General features: G+C 46.3%; 1 protein-coding gene across 1 annotated transcript in view; it reads left to right on the forward strand.

Moving 5' to 3' along the window:
• The window catches only part of FGD3 (FYVE, RhoGEF and PH domain containing 3), an 86,321-nt gene that overhangs the window by 3,318 nt on the left and 69,825 nt on the right, over positions 1 to 13,178 (forward strand). The window contains exons 2-4 of the mRNA XM_006876775.1: positions 5,608 to 5,697; positions 6,258 to 6,394; positions 9,676 to 9,832. Of these exons, the coding sequence (XP_006876837.1) occupies positions 5,608 to 5,697; positions 6,258 to 6,394; positions 9,676 to 9,832 (384 nt within the window). The remainder of the gene's footprint in view (positions 1 to 5,607; positions 5,698 to 6,257; positions 6,395 to 9,675; positions 9,833 to 13,178) is intronic.

Raw genomic sequence — 13,178 nt, forward strand, 5'->3', positions numbered from 1 at the left:
GAAACTACCAGCTGTTCCATGGTAGAAAAATGAGGCTTTCTGTTCCTGTAAAGATTTACAGCCTCGGAAACCCTATACAGGGTCACTATGAGTTGGAACCGATTCCATGGCACACTACCACCACCACCTTGTAGGTGTATGGATATTTTCCATCACAGACAGCATTGCGCTTCAGGATAGATCTTGAAATGCTCTTTTTGATGATAAATGCATTGTCACTCCTCTTTCTTTGTTTCTTGCACAGTAAACCATATGAGTGTCTTATTCAAAGTGACCAGTTGCTTTAGCTTCTGTATATTCAAGACCAGTACCTGTCAATTTCAGCTCATTAATGCCTAGGACATAGATCTTCAAGTATTTCATTTTTTGTTGACTTCCATTTTTCTATATTCATACTTCATAGATTTCAAGTTCCAGTTCATGGGTATTTGCAGCTGTTTCTTCTCATTTTGAGTTGTGCCCCATCAGCAAACGAAGATCTGAAAGCTTTGCTTTATCCACATTAAGGCCAACTCTACTTTGAGAATGCAGCTCTTCCAAAGACATATTTAGAATGGCATGCCTTCCAACATGCAGGTCTCATCTTCTAGCACTGTATTAGACAATGTTCCTCTGCTATTCATAAGGTTTTCAGTGGCAAACCATTCAGAAGAGGGTTGTCTCTCCTCTTCCTAGTCTGTTTACTCTGGAAGTACTAATGAAACCTGTCCAGCATGGAAGACTTTGCTGGTATTTAAAATGCCAGTGGCATAGCCTCCAGCATCACAGCAACACACAAGCCACCAGAGTATGACAAACAGACAAGTGGTGTCAGCTCTATTCTGTTCTTATACTCACATGGCCTCAACATATACAAGAGGGTCCCTGTGGTTGAGCCTACAAGGAAAGCCCTGTGTGTGTTGGGGATGATGGGCACCTGCAGACCTAGGGACCATGTCCACCTGACCTCTTGGGACAATAGCTTACTTCCCTTCACCTGAATCTTCACATCTGCAAAATGGACACAACAGCCTGTAGCCCTGGGATGATCATGTTGTCCTATCACTGGTAGCAGTGATACAGAGTGCATGAGTACATGGAGGTGTTGCTGAGCCTCTCAAGAAAAGCAGTGCTTGTGTTAGCCTACTTTATAAATGTGGAAGCTGCGGTAGGGATTGGTGAATAATGGCAGAGAACCTAATGCAGAAGACACTCTATCAGTACAAACTGCAGTCAGAACTAGCTTTGTGCATCTTGTCAGGTCTGCCTTGAGAGGAAGTTTGTTCTTTAGTATTTGTCAAGCTAGGACACAGTGCTGGGACACATGTGGACAGGGAAAGGAACCATACGTCTGGTTTAAAGAAGCCCCAGTGGAAGAGAAGTTTGGCTGTGACGATCCAGTCAGTAATCAGGGTCAGCCTATTGGATCCTGGATAATGGATGGTGGAGCCCAGCCTAGTGGATGAAGAGCAACCTAGGGGACTGGCTAATGTGAGCCAACCCCATAACTTCTCAAGATTCCCCACCCTCAAACTCTGTTTTCAGCATTGCCTTGGTGTTGGTGAGAATGCAGACCCAAGCCCATCCCAACCTGCCCATTTAGACTCTGACTGAGGCATCTTACAAAGGGCAGCATCTTGTCCTTGGTGGGTGTATCATCTCCATCTCACAGTGCCGGTGAGAACATCATCCACCACACATATCCCAGGGTTAGAGAATGTGACAGAAGCCCATAATGTTGTGCTACCTGTACTTTCCAGGTAAAATGAGGGGTCCTGGTGTAGGGTTGTTGATAGTTGTGTGTTCATTATGGACTTAACACCTCAGAGAAGTAAGCTAAAAAGTCATAAAGGAAAGGAGAGGACATTCATTATTTCAAGTGGCATACTCCCTGACTCCGTGGGTAGACTGGGACCAATACAGCATGCAGGGACTGAGACACTAGGGCACTGGGCCAGGCTGATGTGGAGACAGGCACAGAGGTGCTAGGCTCCTTCCTAAAGTACATTCCTTTCCATGCAGAATCTCAGCTGAATTCTCCTATGTGGTTTATCTTTTCTTAAGGGGGTTGTCTTTCAGGTTAAGTAACAAAATTGAGACCAAGTCAGACTTGACTTTCTGGAAGTGCTAGGTGGACCACTTATGGAGAGATGGAGACTCAGAGGGGTCAAGTGACATGGCCACCATCAAGATATTTTTGGCCAAAGGCCTCTTCTTCCTTGTTGTTCTTCTCTACCTCCTTGTTCTGGCAAAGATGTCCACTTGCCCTGATTTTCCATATTTCCTCAGCCCTCCCAGGTCCCTGGGTGGAGCAAATAGTTTGCACTTAGCTGCTACCAAAAGGTTGGTGCTTACAATCCACCCAGTGGCACCAGGGAAGAAAGGCGTGGCGATCTGTTTTCATAAGATCATGTTGTTGTTGTTGTTATGTGCCGTGGAGTCGGTTCTGACTCATAGCAACCCTGTACAGGGTTTCTGAGGCTGTAAATCTTTAAGGGAGCAGAAAGTCTCATCTTTCTCCCACGGAACAGCTGGTAGTTTCGAACTGCTGACCTTGTGGTTTGCAGCCCGACTCGTAACCACTACGCTACCAGAGCTCCTTATAGCCACTGAAAATCCTATGGAGCACAGTTCTACTGTGAAATATCTGCTCACCATGAGTCAAAATCCACTTGGGTTGTTTTTGTTTCTCTGGCCTCTCCTGGATCTGCTGGATTTCTGGGTCCTTGGCCCCTTCATTGCTAATTGCACTCTCCTCTGTTCCTGTGGTTCTGCCCATCCTTTCTAGAGGATGCTCTCCTCACTGAGATTGAAGTTCACAGCTTCTCAAGTGAACACTCATAGTTTGCCATCTGACGCTGTCCTGGACAGGAAGGTCTACTGAAGGCCCTGTTACCTGCCTTGACCCATGACAGGCATCTGGAGCAGCATTGCCTCTCTCCTCTGCTGGGGACGTCTTGAATTAGCAGTCTGCCTAGAATACTGTCCCCGCCATTCAGGGCCCTTGAAGGAAAAAATGAGGTCAGCTCATCAGTGTGATAGTACATTAAGAAGTAGGCATGCCCCCCTTCCAAGACTAAGACTCAAGTGGACTACACAAGCAGACATGCGGTCTGACTGGTGACCACGTTGATCACAGATAAGGGAAAGTGAGGGACAAACAGCAATGAAACTGTGATCTAAGTCTGACCACATTCAATAGACTCCTGTGAAACTTGGTGGGGACCTGGTTGGCCAGCAGTGTGGCAAGACCTGGGGACTCCTGGGCCCAGAGACAGTGACGTAGCCACAGAGGACTAGGGCAGAGACTGAAGTATCCAGCTGACAAGAAGTGAGGACATATGCACAAGAACACCCTTACTTGCAGATAATATGCACTTGACCTGGCTTCAATGACTGGATGATCAGAACTCGACTAAGAGTAAAAAGAAGAGGGAAAAAGTAATCTGATACAATTTGATGGACTTGACCTATACCTATGGATGCAGTAGCCCAAAAGAGGGAACAAATCTTTATAGCGAGGATCATTCCCACCCCCTTGGTACTCAGGGATGGGCAACTTGGACATTGGCTACCCAAAATGGGGTGCTACAGAAGCAAGAAGTGACTGGCTTACAAGCTTTCAAGAGGGAAACTAGATCCAGAGGGCACAGAGGAAGGTAGAATCCCCACTGAGTAGTATCCAATCTGTCTGGGCAGGGCTAATGAAAGGAGATGGGGATACAAAGGAGATTGTGGTGCTATAGTGAATAATTGCTATCAGGACTGACTGTGAGGGTTGGAAATGTAAAGGTAAGACATTTTGTAGCAAAACGAGGGGAGTGGTTTACTTTGCAGTCCAGGAGCGGAGGTCCCTGGGACCATCAAAGGAGAAGAGGAGCAGGACCCTACCAAAGACACAGCAACACCACAGATGGAGAGATGGAGTGGCTGGGGGCTCTAAACCCAGAGAGGGAGAGGGGCTGTGTGCTGACAACTGGGGGGGCAGGCTTGCAGGGTATACCCTTTGGTTGGTTGATGATGCATGGAGGGGACTGTGACCATGGCAATGAAATGATATACGATAGGTTGAATGTAAAACTAATGTTCTCCCATGTAAACTATCACATAATTCACAATAAAATATTTTAAAAAGCAAACACAAAAACCAGGCATGCCCAAATGCCTGACTGACTGAAGAAAGTAAACCCTGGAAAAAATGCTTCCTATTAGGAGTCCTGGTGTGGCACTGTAGGATAAGCACTGGGATTCTAATAGCAAGGTTGGCACTTCAAATCCACCAGTCATTTCTCAGAAACCCTACTGCAGTTAACATTAAGAGATGTGGGTAGGGCTCCAGGTTTAGGTTTGTAGGGTCCAGCAGGGACATTTCTGCTCTATGTGGCAGGGCTGCCTCCTAGTGACAGCATAGTGGGTTAGCCATCTATTGGCCCTTCCTGATGTCCCATCCCTGCTTTTCAGTCCATTGTTCTTCACTATTTCCTCATTCTCTGGCTCCAGTTTGCTCTTAAGCTAAAATTGTAAAGGGGACTGTGCTGGGACTCTCCTTTCTGGAGGCAGCAGGCTGACCATTAATCCTTACACCTGTTCTTTGAAGAAGGTTCTGCATGACCCTTATTGTAGAGATGAGGAAACTGAGGCACAGACTAGGAATGCTTTCAGCCATCAGTGAGTCCAGCAGGAGAGGGACACAGGTTGAGAGTGTTGGGCAAGTTACGAGACGGCAGTGAGGCTAAAGGGCCTGGGAATCCAGGGATGGGTGGGTTGCACACAGATCCTGCAGGACTAGGCACCCTTTCCTGGAGGGAGGGTGACAAGCACTGATTTCATAGTAGAGGCTGGCAGGGAGAGGCAGAGAGGAATGGATAACAGTGCTGGGATACAGGAATGGATAACAGTGCTGGAATCTTCAGGCTCCCTGTAGGTGGGTGTTCAAGATGTGGCTGGTCTGAGGGTGACTGGGAATGGAAAGAGGAGTCTTGGGACAGTAGATCCATGGATCCCTCAATCTATAAGAAAGTGTCCCAGGGAGTCAAGAGAGGACTCAAGGAGAGTTACTACTGTGATGGACACCCAGCAGGGGAGGATGGACCTGGAAAATGAAAACAAGAGCATTTAGGTTTGCAGAAAAATTGTGCAGAAAGGGAGAGTTCTCATATACCCTATCCCTCTGAAGAATATCCCCCATTATTAACATGCAGGTTAATATTCTTGTATTGTTGTATCTTCTATTATTAACATCTTGCTTCCTGTGGTCCATTTGTTACAATGGATGAACCAGTATTGATACATTATCCTTAAAGAGGGTCTGTGGTTCACATAGGGTTTTCTCTGTGCTGTCCACTGGGTTTTGGCAAGGGCTTCATGTCATGTGTCCCCTGTTCTTCTGTGTTCTGACATAGTCATGGTCAGTGTGCCATGTCTGTGTTGTTGAGGATGCTCTGTGTTTGGTGGAAACTATGTGCATCCCTGGAGATGATCCTTGAAATTCCATCTGTGAAAACTGAACACCCCACCCAACCCCCAGAGCATCCGCCTGACCAATGGTTCCTGGTGCCCAATGGTAGCTTTGGTCTGCACTGCTGTCCCTCATACTCTCCAGCTCAGAGTATTCTCCTCTCCCAACAGTGCTCCAAGTCCCAGCAGCTGTTCAACATTGCCCGAGAGCTCCTTCACACAGAGGAGGCCTATGTGAAACGGCTGCACCTGCTGGACCAGGTAGAGTGCTAGACTGTCCAAGGGGTGATGGTGGGCACAGTGCAGCAGAGAGAGACACCTATCTTTCTGCAAAGTCTGGCTTTTGACTTCCAGGGATCATCCTTGGGGAAAGTCATGGTATCTGAGTACAGAGGTGGTCTCTGGATAAGTGAATAATCTTTCTGTAAGGTGGCTGGGAGTGACAGTGAGCAGAACTGGGTTTATTAGCACAGATGATAACATACAAGTGGAAATCTAGGGTCTAACAGTGTGTGTAGGCCCTGTTAGACTAGATGAAGGAGCTCCAGACAGTTCACTTCAGGTGAGCAGGTAGATGGAAGAGGGGTCTGCTCCCCACTAAGTGTGGTCCTGCACAGGGGAGTCCCTCTGCTTTGTCCCAGACATCAGGCAGTGAATGTTCCTCAAATCAGTCTGCTCTAAGACCAGAGGTGTTGGGGTCAGCTTAGTAAAATGGTGTGGGAGAAAGTAACTTTGCAGCCTATTGAGGAAATAACCAAGGTAGTGCCCTCCCACCCCACCTGAGCTCCACAGATGCTCAGCATTAATTTCCCTGTCTGCAGGTCTTCTGCACCAGGCTGACGGAGGCTGGGATCCCTGCCGAGGTCATCACAGGCATCTTCTCAAACATCTCCTCCATTTATTGCTTCCATGGGCAGTTCCTCCTGCCAGAGCTGCAGGCACGGATCACCAAGGAGTGGTGAGTATGAGCGTGGCACTGGGCTGGCCCAGACAACATCTGCAATGAGGCCATATGGTTCTGTTACTGTGGCTGACTGAATAGCTTTTCTCCTGTCTGATGGTTCCTCAGTATGGGGGCTCCTGGTACCTGACACAACACAGGCAGAGGGAAGGGTAGGTCCAGCGTCCAGTCTGGCCCTCTTCCTGGTTGAGAAACCTTGAAAGTCATTGTCTTATGTTTGGTTTCTGCATCTGCAAAAGGTATGAACTTCAATGCTCAACTCAGACTCAATGTAGAGGAGATTTGGCATCTGGAAGCACTCCAGTCTGCTGGTCTCTCACCTTCCTTTCCCGAGTTTGCTCCACCTCAAGATCTCTTCCTGCTACCTCTATGGTCTGTCCTGCTGTAGTCCTTAGGCCTTCAGCAGAGTGATTGCTCAGCTGTCTCATGGTTGGCAACAGTGCCATGGTGTGGATCCCACCCAGCCATGCCTCCCCACTGTGTGCCTCCTCCACTGGCTGCCCCCTTCACAGACCTCAGTCTGAAATGCAGTGCTTATGGTCTTTGTGTCACAGGCACTTAGCTCCTTGGTGTGGGTGAGAGCCATTCTCCATACTGCCCTGGGCCAGAAAGACACAGAGGTGAGGGCCTTACCTCGGTGGAAGTTCAGTCCCATAAAAGCCAGGGTCACAGCATGCTTTCAAGGTGTAAGCTCAGCCGGACAAAGCTTCTGACTGACAAGTCCGTCCCTGGCAGGAGCCAGTTTTCTCTGTCAGTCCTGGAGAAGCCCTAGTGCAGCCATGTTCATTGGTCCCAGCTGTCCTTTCAGGTCACTGGCTGACTGTCCTTGCCCCTGCCTTTGTGTTGTGTACTCCAGCATGATTGTCCTCTCTCCAGACTTTCATGGATCTGGTTGGGCCAGATATCAGCAGGTCTTTCCTGATTAGAGGTAGTGCACTAACCCCTGTGCTATTCCCTGGGGCTGGGATCAAGGCCTAGGCCTTCTCTCTCATTCTTGTTGCTGCCTCTGTGTCTGCAAGGTTAGCCACACAGGCGATGGGACACAATTGTGACCCACTAGATCCTTTTGTGAAAGACCAGGAGCTGGAACCCTCTAGAGCAGGTTCCCTATTGCCCTCCAGAGTCACTGCCTTACCAATAAATCGTCTGCCTCAGCTTTCTGCATCTTCACCACAGCCAAACTCCAATGAATGGCAGCTGCCTCATTACTGCAGCTTCACTGTTCGAGGGTGGTGGCAGTGGTGATAAAGTGGTGGATTCCTGGGTAGGGCAAATGCAGGGAGGTGGAAAGTTCAGAGGATCTGCAGCAGTCCTGGAGCAGACTGTCTCTCTCCCTAACTGTGTGTGGCACCTCTAGACCCCAGGCGTAGCTTAGAGAGTCAGAGCCTGGTGGTGGTGGCAGCATGCTGTGGAGTCGGTTCCAACTCATAGTGACCCTGTATAAGGTTTCCGAGGCTGTAAATCTTTACGCGAGCAGAAAGCCTCATCTTTCTCCCAAGGAACTGCTGGTAGTTTTGAACTGCTGACCTTAAGGTTAGCAGCTTGACTCGTAACCACTACACTACCAGTGCTCCTTTCAGAGCCTGGAGGAGGTGTCAATAACCAAGGCCTCCTCCCCATCCCCAGTTCTCTCTGCCTCCTTCACTCCTTCCTCACTCCTGAGCAAATGCTTCTAGGGGAGGACAGTAGGTAGAGAACACATACCATTTAAATTAGGATCTTCATACCTCTTTCTTCTAACACAAAGATTACGTATGATTTGGTATACCACCACAAGCAGTGCCTTTATGTTGAGATGTGATCATCACCCCAATCTAAAGACATACTGCTGCATCCTAAGCATTATTCTACAACAACAGTGCAGCCTTTTCTACCACTGGACTTTTAAAATATACCCGGGGGTTCTCACCTGTGGGTACACTGCAGTGGCAACTTTGTTCATGTGGCTTTCCCCCTTCTTCTTGTTTACTTCTTTAGGATAAATTCCCAACAGTTCCAAGGTTGAAGAATAGTAATGACTATTAATATGTTTTTACACTTCTTGAAACGTATTTCTAAATCAGAAAACAAGGAGTCCTGGTGATGATGGTTAGGTGTTGGGCTGCTAACTGCAAGATCAGCAGTTCAAACCTACCAGTTGCTCTGTGAGAGAAAGATGGTGCTGTCTGCTCCTGTAAGGATTTGCAGTCTTGGAACCCCTTTACAGGGTTGCTGCAAGTTGCAGTTGGCTTGATGGCAGTGAGTTTTATCCAAATGGCAGTTTTCATTATCAGTAATGCAAAGTATTGATATAAAGTGTTGCCTTCCCTGTAATTAACTCTGCCAGCACTGGGTGTTCCCATTGGGTGTTTCTACAAGTACTTGTACGCTTAATGAATGTAGAAGTAGTGTGATATTTCATGATTCTGAGAGCTAGTCCCCTGATCCTCTGCTAGGCCCCCGCTCCTCCTGGAGCAGTAACTCTGGGCCCGGCACCGCTGACATGTACAGTCTCATTTACTTTCCCACAAATACATTTTCTCTCCACTCCCTCATTACCTGGGGAGAAGTTAAGGCTCAGACAGGTTGATTGTTTTGCCCACTATCACACAGAGCTGGGGTCTCATATCGGGTCCCAGAGCCGACACTTTTGGCTGTAGCTTGTGTCTGTCTGAGGAAGGTTAAAACCCAAACCAAACCAAGCCCACTGACACTGATACAATTCCAACTCAGAGTAACTGTGTGAAGACCTGGTAAATCTTCCCCACAGGTTTTCCAAGACTGAATATTTATGGAATATTTATGGAAGCAGACTTCTTCCTTCCACAGAGCAGCTGATGGGTTTAAACCACTGACCTTTTGGTTAGTAGCCAAGTGTTTAACCACTGTGGCACTAGATCTCCTCCAGGGGAAGGTTAAGTCCATTGAACCACTGCTGTGGAGTCAATTCTGACCCATAGAACAGAGTAGAACTGCTCTATAGGGTTTCTATAGAGCTGCTGGTAAGTTCAAACCACTAACCTATGGTTAACAGCCCATGCTTAACTTACTTTGCCACCAGGACTCCTTTGGGGAAACTTTGTTGTTGTTAACAGCTGTTGAGTCGATTCTGACCCATATCAACCCTGTATAAGGTATCCAAGGAGCAGCTGGTGAGCTTGAACCACCAACTTTGCAGTCTGGCACATTAGCCCACAGTGCCACACCAGGACTCCTTGGGGAAAGCTAGTGTCCATTAATTACAGTGTCCCTGCCCTTCATCTCAAGTGATTTCTCTGCTGCTCTGACTCTCCATGAAGGGATGAGAACCCCCGGCTTGGGGATGTCCTACAGAAGCTGGCCCCGTTCCTCAAGATGTATGGCGAGTACGTCAAGAACTTTGACAGAGCCATGGAGCTGGTGGGCATGTGGACCCAGCGGTCGGTGCTGTTTAAAGACATTGTTCACAACATCCAGGTAGGAAGATGGGGCTCCTGGAAATGGGGGTTCAGACATCATCAGGGGTAAGGCAATGAAGGTTTTAAATACAATTTTTTTTGCCTCTAAAATGTAATATGATATTTATGAAAAATATGGAGCATAGTAAATAAGTACAATTATGGCATGTAGCCCAGATGCCAGATTTAGGATTTGATCTGTGCTGTAACTCTTAGAGACTAAGTTGTCACAGGGGGAAATAGTGGCTCCTAGAAGTTTTGCAATCTATTGCTGTCACCAATTATTATTTGGTAGAATCAGGCAGAGTTTTGTTCTGTGCATAAGGTCGCTATGAGTCGGTACTGACTTGATGGCACCTAACAGCAACAACAACAATTTTAATGAATGTTTCTGAGTACAAAATGTCCCTCAGTCTCTAGTGGCAGGCAATTGTTTTAAAAAATTATAATGCTCTTCCCTTTCTTTTTGTTGTTTTTTTTTTGCAAATAGCTACAACACCAAACCAGCCCAGAGATACCTCAGATTCCTTTCTCTGATTAGTTCAGATCCCAGCTGCCTGTACAATTGTTTCAACAGCCCCATTCTCTGTGTTTTAGGTCTAATAAGCCGTGAAACAACTCACAATCAATAGGGAAAAGGCTATTTTTAATTTAGAAAGGATAAGAACCTTAGAAGAGGTCTCAGAGCAGAGTTTCCATGTCACTGGGGGATATCCTTACCTTACTGAAAGCAGAGGTTCACGGCCTCCACTCAGAAAGTTCCACTGAGGCCTTGCCACCAGCCCATCTTCAAGGCCATTTTGTTGGCTTCATCACATGGACTTGATAGAGTACATCTTGTCTCCTGAGGTTTAATCAGCATCAGCATCAGGTGATACTCTTGGTCTGGTCAGCTCCCATTCATTGGTTTAAGATGTGGTCTGGCTCTCAAGAACCAGAACTAAAGGCCAAATTGTTTGCACAAAGGGATTCCACACCTCATAATTTACCCACTAGCCCATTAGTCGTGGTTCTTTTGCATGTCTTTTTTTTTTTTTTTTTTTATAAACTTTTTATGTGAATTGGGTGAAAGTTCAAAGAGCAAATCAGTTTTCCATTGAACAATTCATACATATTTTATTTCATATCATTGAAATACATTCCTTGTTTCCTATTTTCATTCCTCCTTTTCTAACCTTTCCTGCCTTCTGAACTATGTTCTTGGGGTAAATGCTGCTCTTTTATGTCAAATGCTTGATAGTTCTAAAACAGAGATGGGAAACCTTTTTTTCTGTCAAGGGCCATTTGGGTATTTATAACATTATTCATTTAGCTTAAAAAATTGTTGTTGTTGTTAGGTGCCATTGAGTTGGTATCGACTCATAGCAACTCTATGCACAACACAATGAAACACTGTCAGGTCCTGCGTCAACCTCACAATCGTTGTTAAGCCTGAGCCCACCAGCTGCTCCTAGGAAACCCTAGACAGGGTCGCTATGACTTGGAACTGACGAAACGGCACTTAACCACAACAAGAACAACAATGTGATGGCTGGAACTGTGATTGCCTATGCAGGGCCAGACCAAATGATTTAGCAGGCTTTATATGGCCCAGATGGAGCTCTGGTAGCGTAGTGGTTACGAATGGGGCTGTGAACCTCAAGGTCAGCAGTTCGAATTACCAGCTGTTCCGCGGGAGAAAGATGAGGCTTTCTGTTCTCGAAAAGATTTACAGCCTCTGAACTGACTCCATGGCACATAACAACAACAACATATGGCCCAGGGGGCTGTATGTTTCCCACCCCTGTTCCAAGGTATACCTCCCTAGTGTTGTTGTTCACTTTCTAGATTAAGGGTCATAGTCTCAGGGTTCCACCAGTCTCTGTCAGACCAGTAAGCTTGGTCTTCTTGATGATTTTGAGTTTTGTTCCTGCAACAATAATTTATTTTAGAAAAAGCATCAGGCTGGTCCCTGTGAGGTGCAGTTTAAAGACATCCCAAATGTCTGACTTTCCTAAAGTGTTATGTTGTTGTTGTTGTTAAGTGTCATTGAATTGGTTCTGACTCTGTGTAGTGTTCTGACCCTGTATAGTGTTTCTGAGGAGTGGCTGGTGAGTTTGAACCACCAACCTTGTGGTTAGCCATCTAGTGCTTACTCTACAATGTGACACTACCAACTCTATAATTCATGATATCAACCACTATTCCTCCTTTTATTATTTTCCCCCATATCCCTGGGTTCCACAGTCCACTGCAACATCTCAGAGAACTCACAGGCTATCAAATAAATGGCCCATGATTATGGAGGATGGCGAGGCCCAAATCTGCAATTCACATGGCAGTGTAGACTCTAGAGGATTCTTCTTACTCACACAGAATCAGCCTATTGACTGCTGTCGAATCGGTTCCCACATAAAGTGACTCTGTATGGGGTTTCTGAGAAGCAGCTAGTTAGTTTGACAGCCAACCTTGTAGCTCAAACTGACTTTATGGTTCAGCACATTAACAAGGTTGTAGAAATTGGCATTTCAGATCAGGCTTCTGGCTCAAGTCCTAAGAATCAAAGGTCAGTTGGAGATGAGCTTGGTTAGTCAAGAAAAGGAGCCCCTTCATATAACCAAGATGGCTCACTTATTACCCACGCTAGTGTTTCAAGTTCTTACAATCACAATCAATTCTGTTATCATCCATAGCCGAATCGTGTCAGCATCTTCTCCCACCGTCTCTCACCCAGATCCACCAGGAAAAGATTCATTTGGTTGGAGTTACAAAGACTAAAGACAGAAGAGACATATTAAATAATTCACTACACCACAGTTCCACATTTTTCTCCCACTCCACCCAGTACCTTCTAGTGTGATCCCTTTCAGAACAGTTTCTAGGAACCATTTAGTTCTGGTTTCAGGGTCACGGAGGCTGTTGTTTGTATGGTTCTTTAGGTTATTTGTCTCAACGAATCTTTGATTTTCTTTAATATTCTTTGCCCTGGTGGTGGTTGTGGAGTCAGTTCCAACTTATATCAACCTGCATAGGGTTTCCAAGGCTATAAATCTTTACGGGATGCAGAAAGCCTCATCTTTCTCCCAAGAAATGGCTGGTAGTTCTGAACTGCTGACCTTGAGGCTAGCAGCCCGACTGTAACCACTATGCTACCAGAGCCCCTTATTCTTTGCCCTAGATAAAGAGAAACCAATAGTTGCATCTTAGATGGCCATTCACAGGCTTTAAAGACTCTAGTATCGATTTTGACAAATAAGGATATTGAACGTTTTCTTGTTAGACCCTTTAATGTCTCTTATGCTGGCCTCTGCCCTAAAGTGTATTTTATCAGATAATAATGTTATATTAAGGAGCTCTGGTAGTGTAGTGGTTACAAATCGGGCTGC

Source organism: Chrysochloris asiatica, unplaced genomic scaffold, assembly GCF_000296735.1.
Source record: "Chrysochloris asiatica unplaced genomic scaffold, ChrAsi1.0 scaffold00412, whole genome shotgun sequence".
Taxonomy (NCBI): domain Eukaryota; kingdom Metazoa; phylum Chordata; class Mammalia; order Afrosoricida; family Chrysochloridae; genus Chrysochloris; species Chrysochloris asiatica.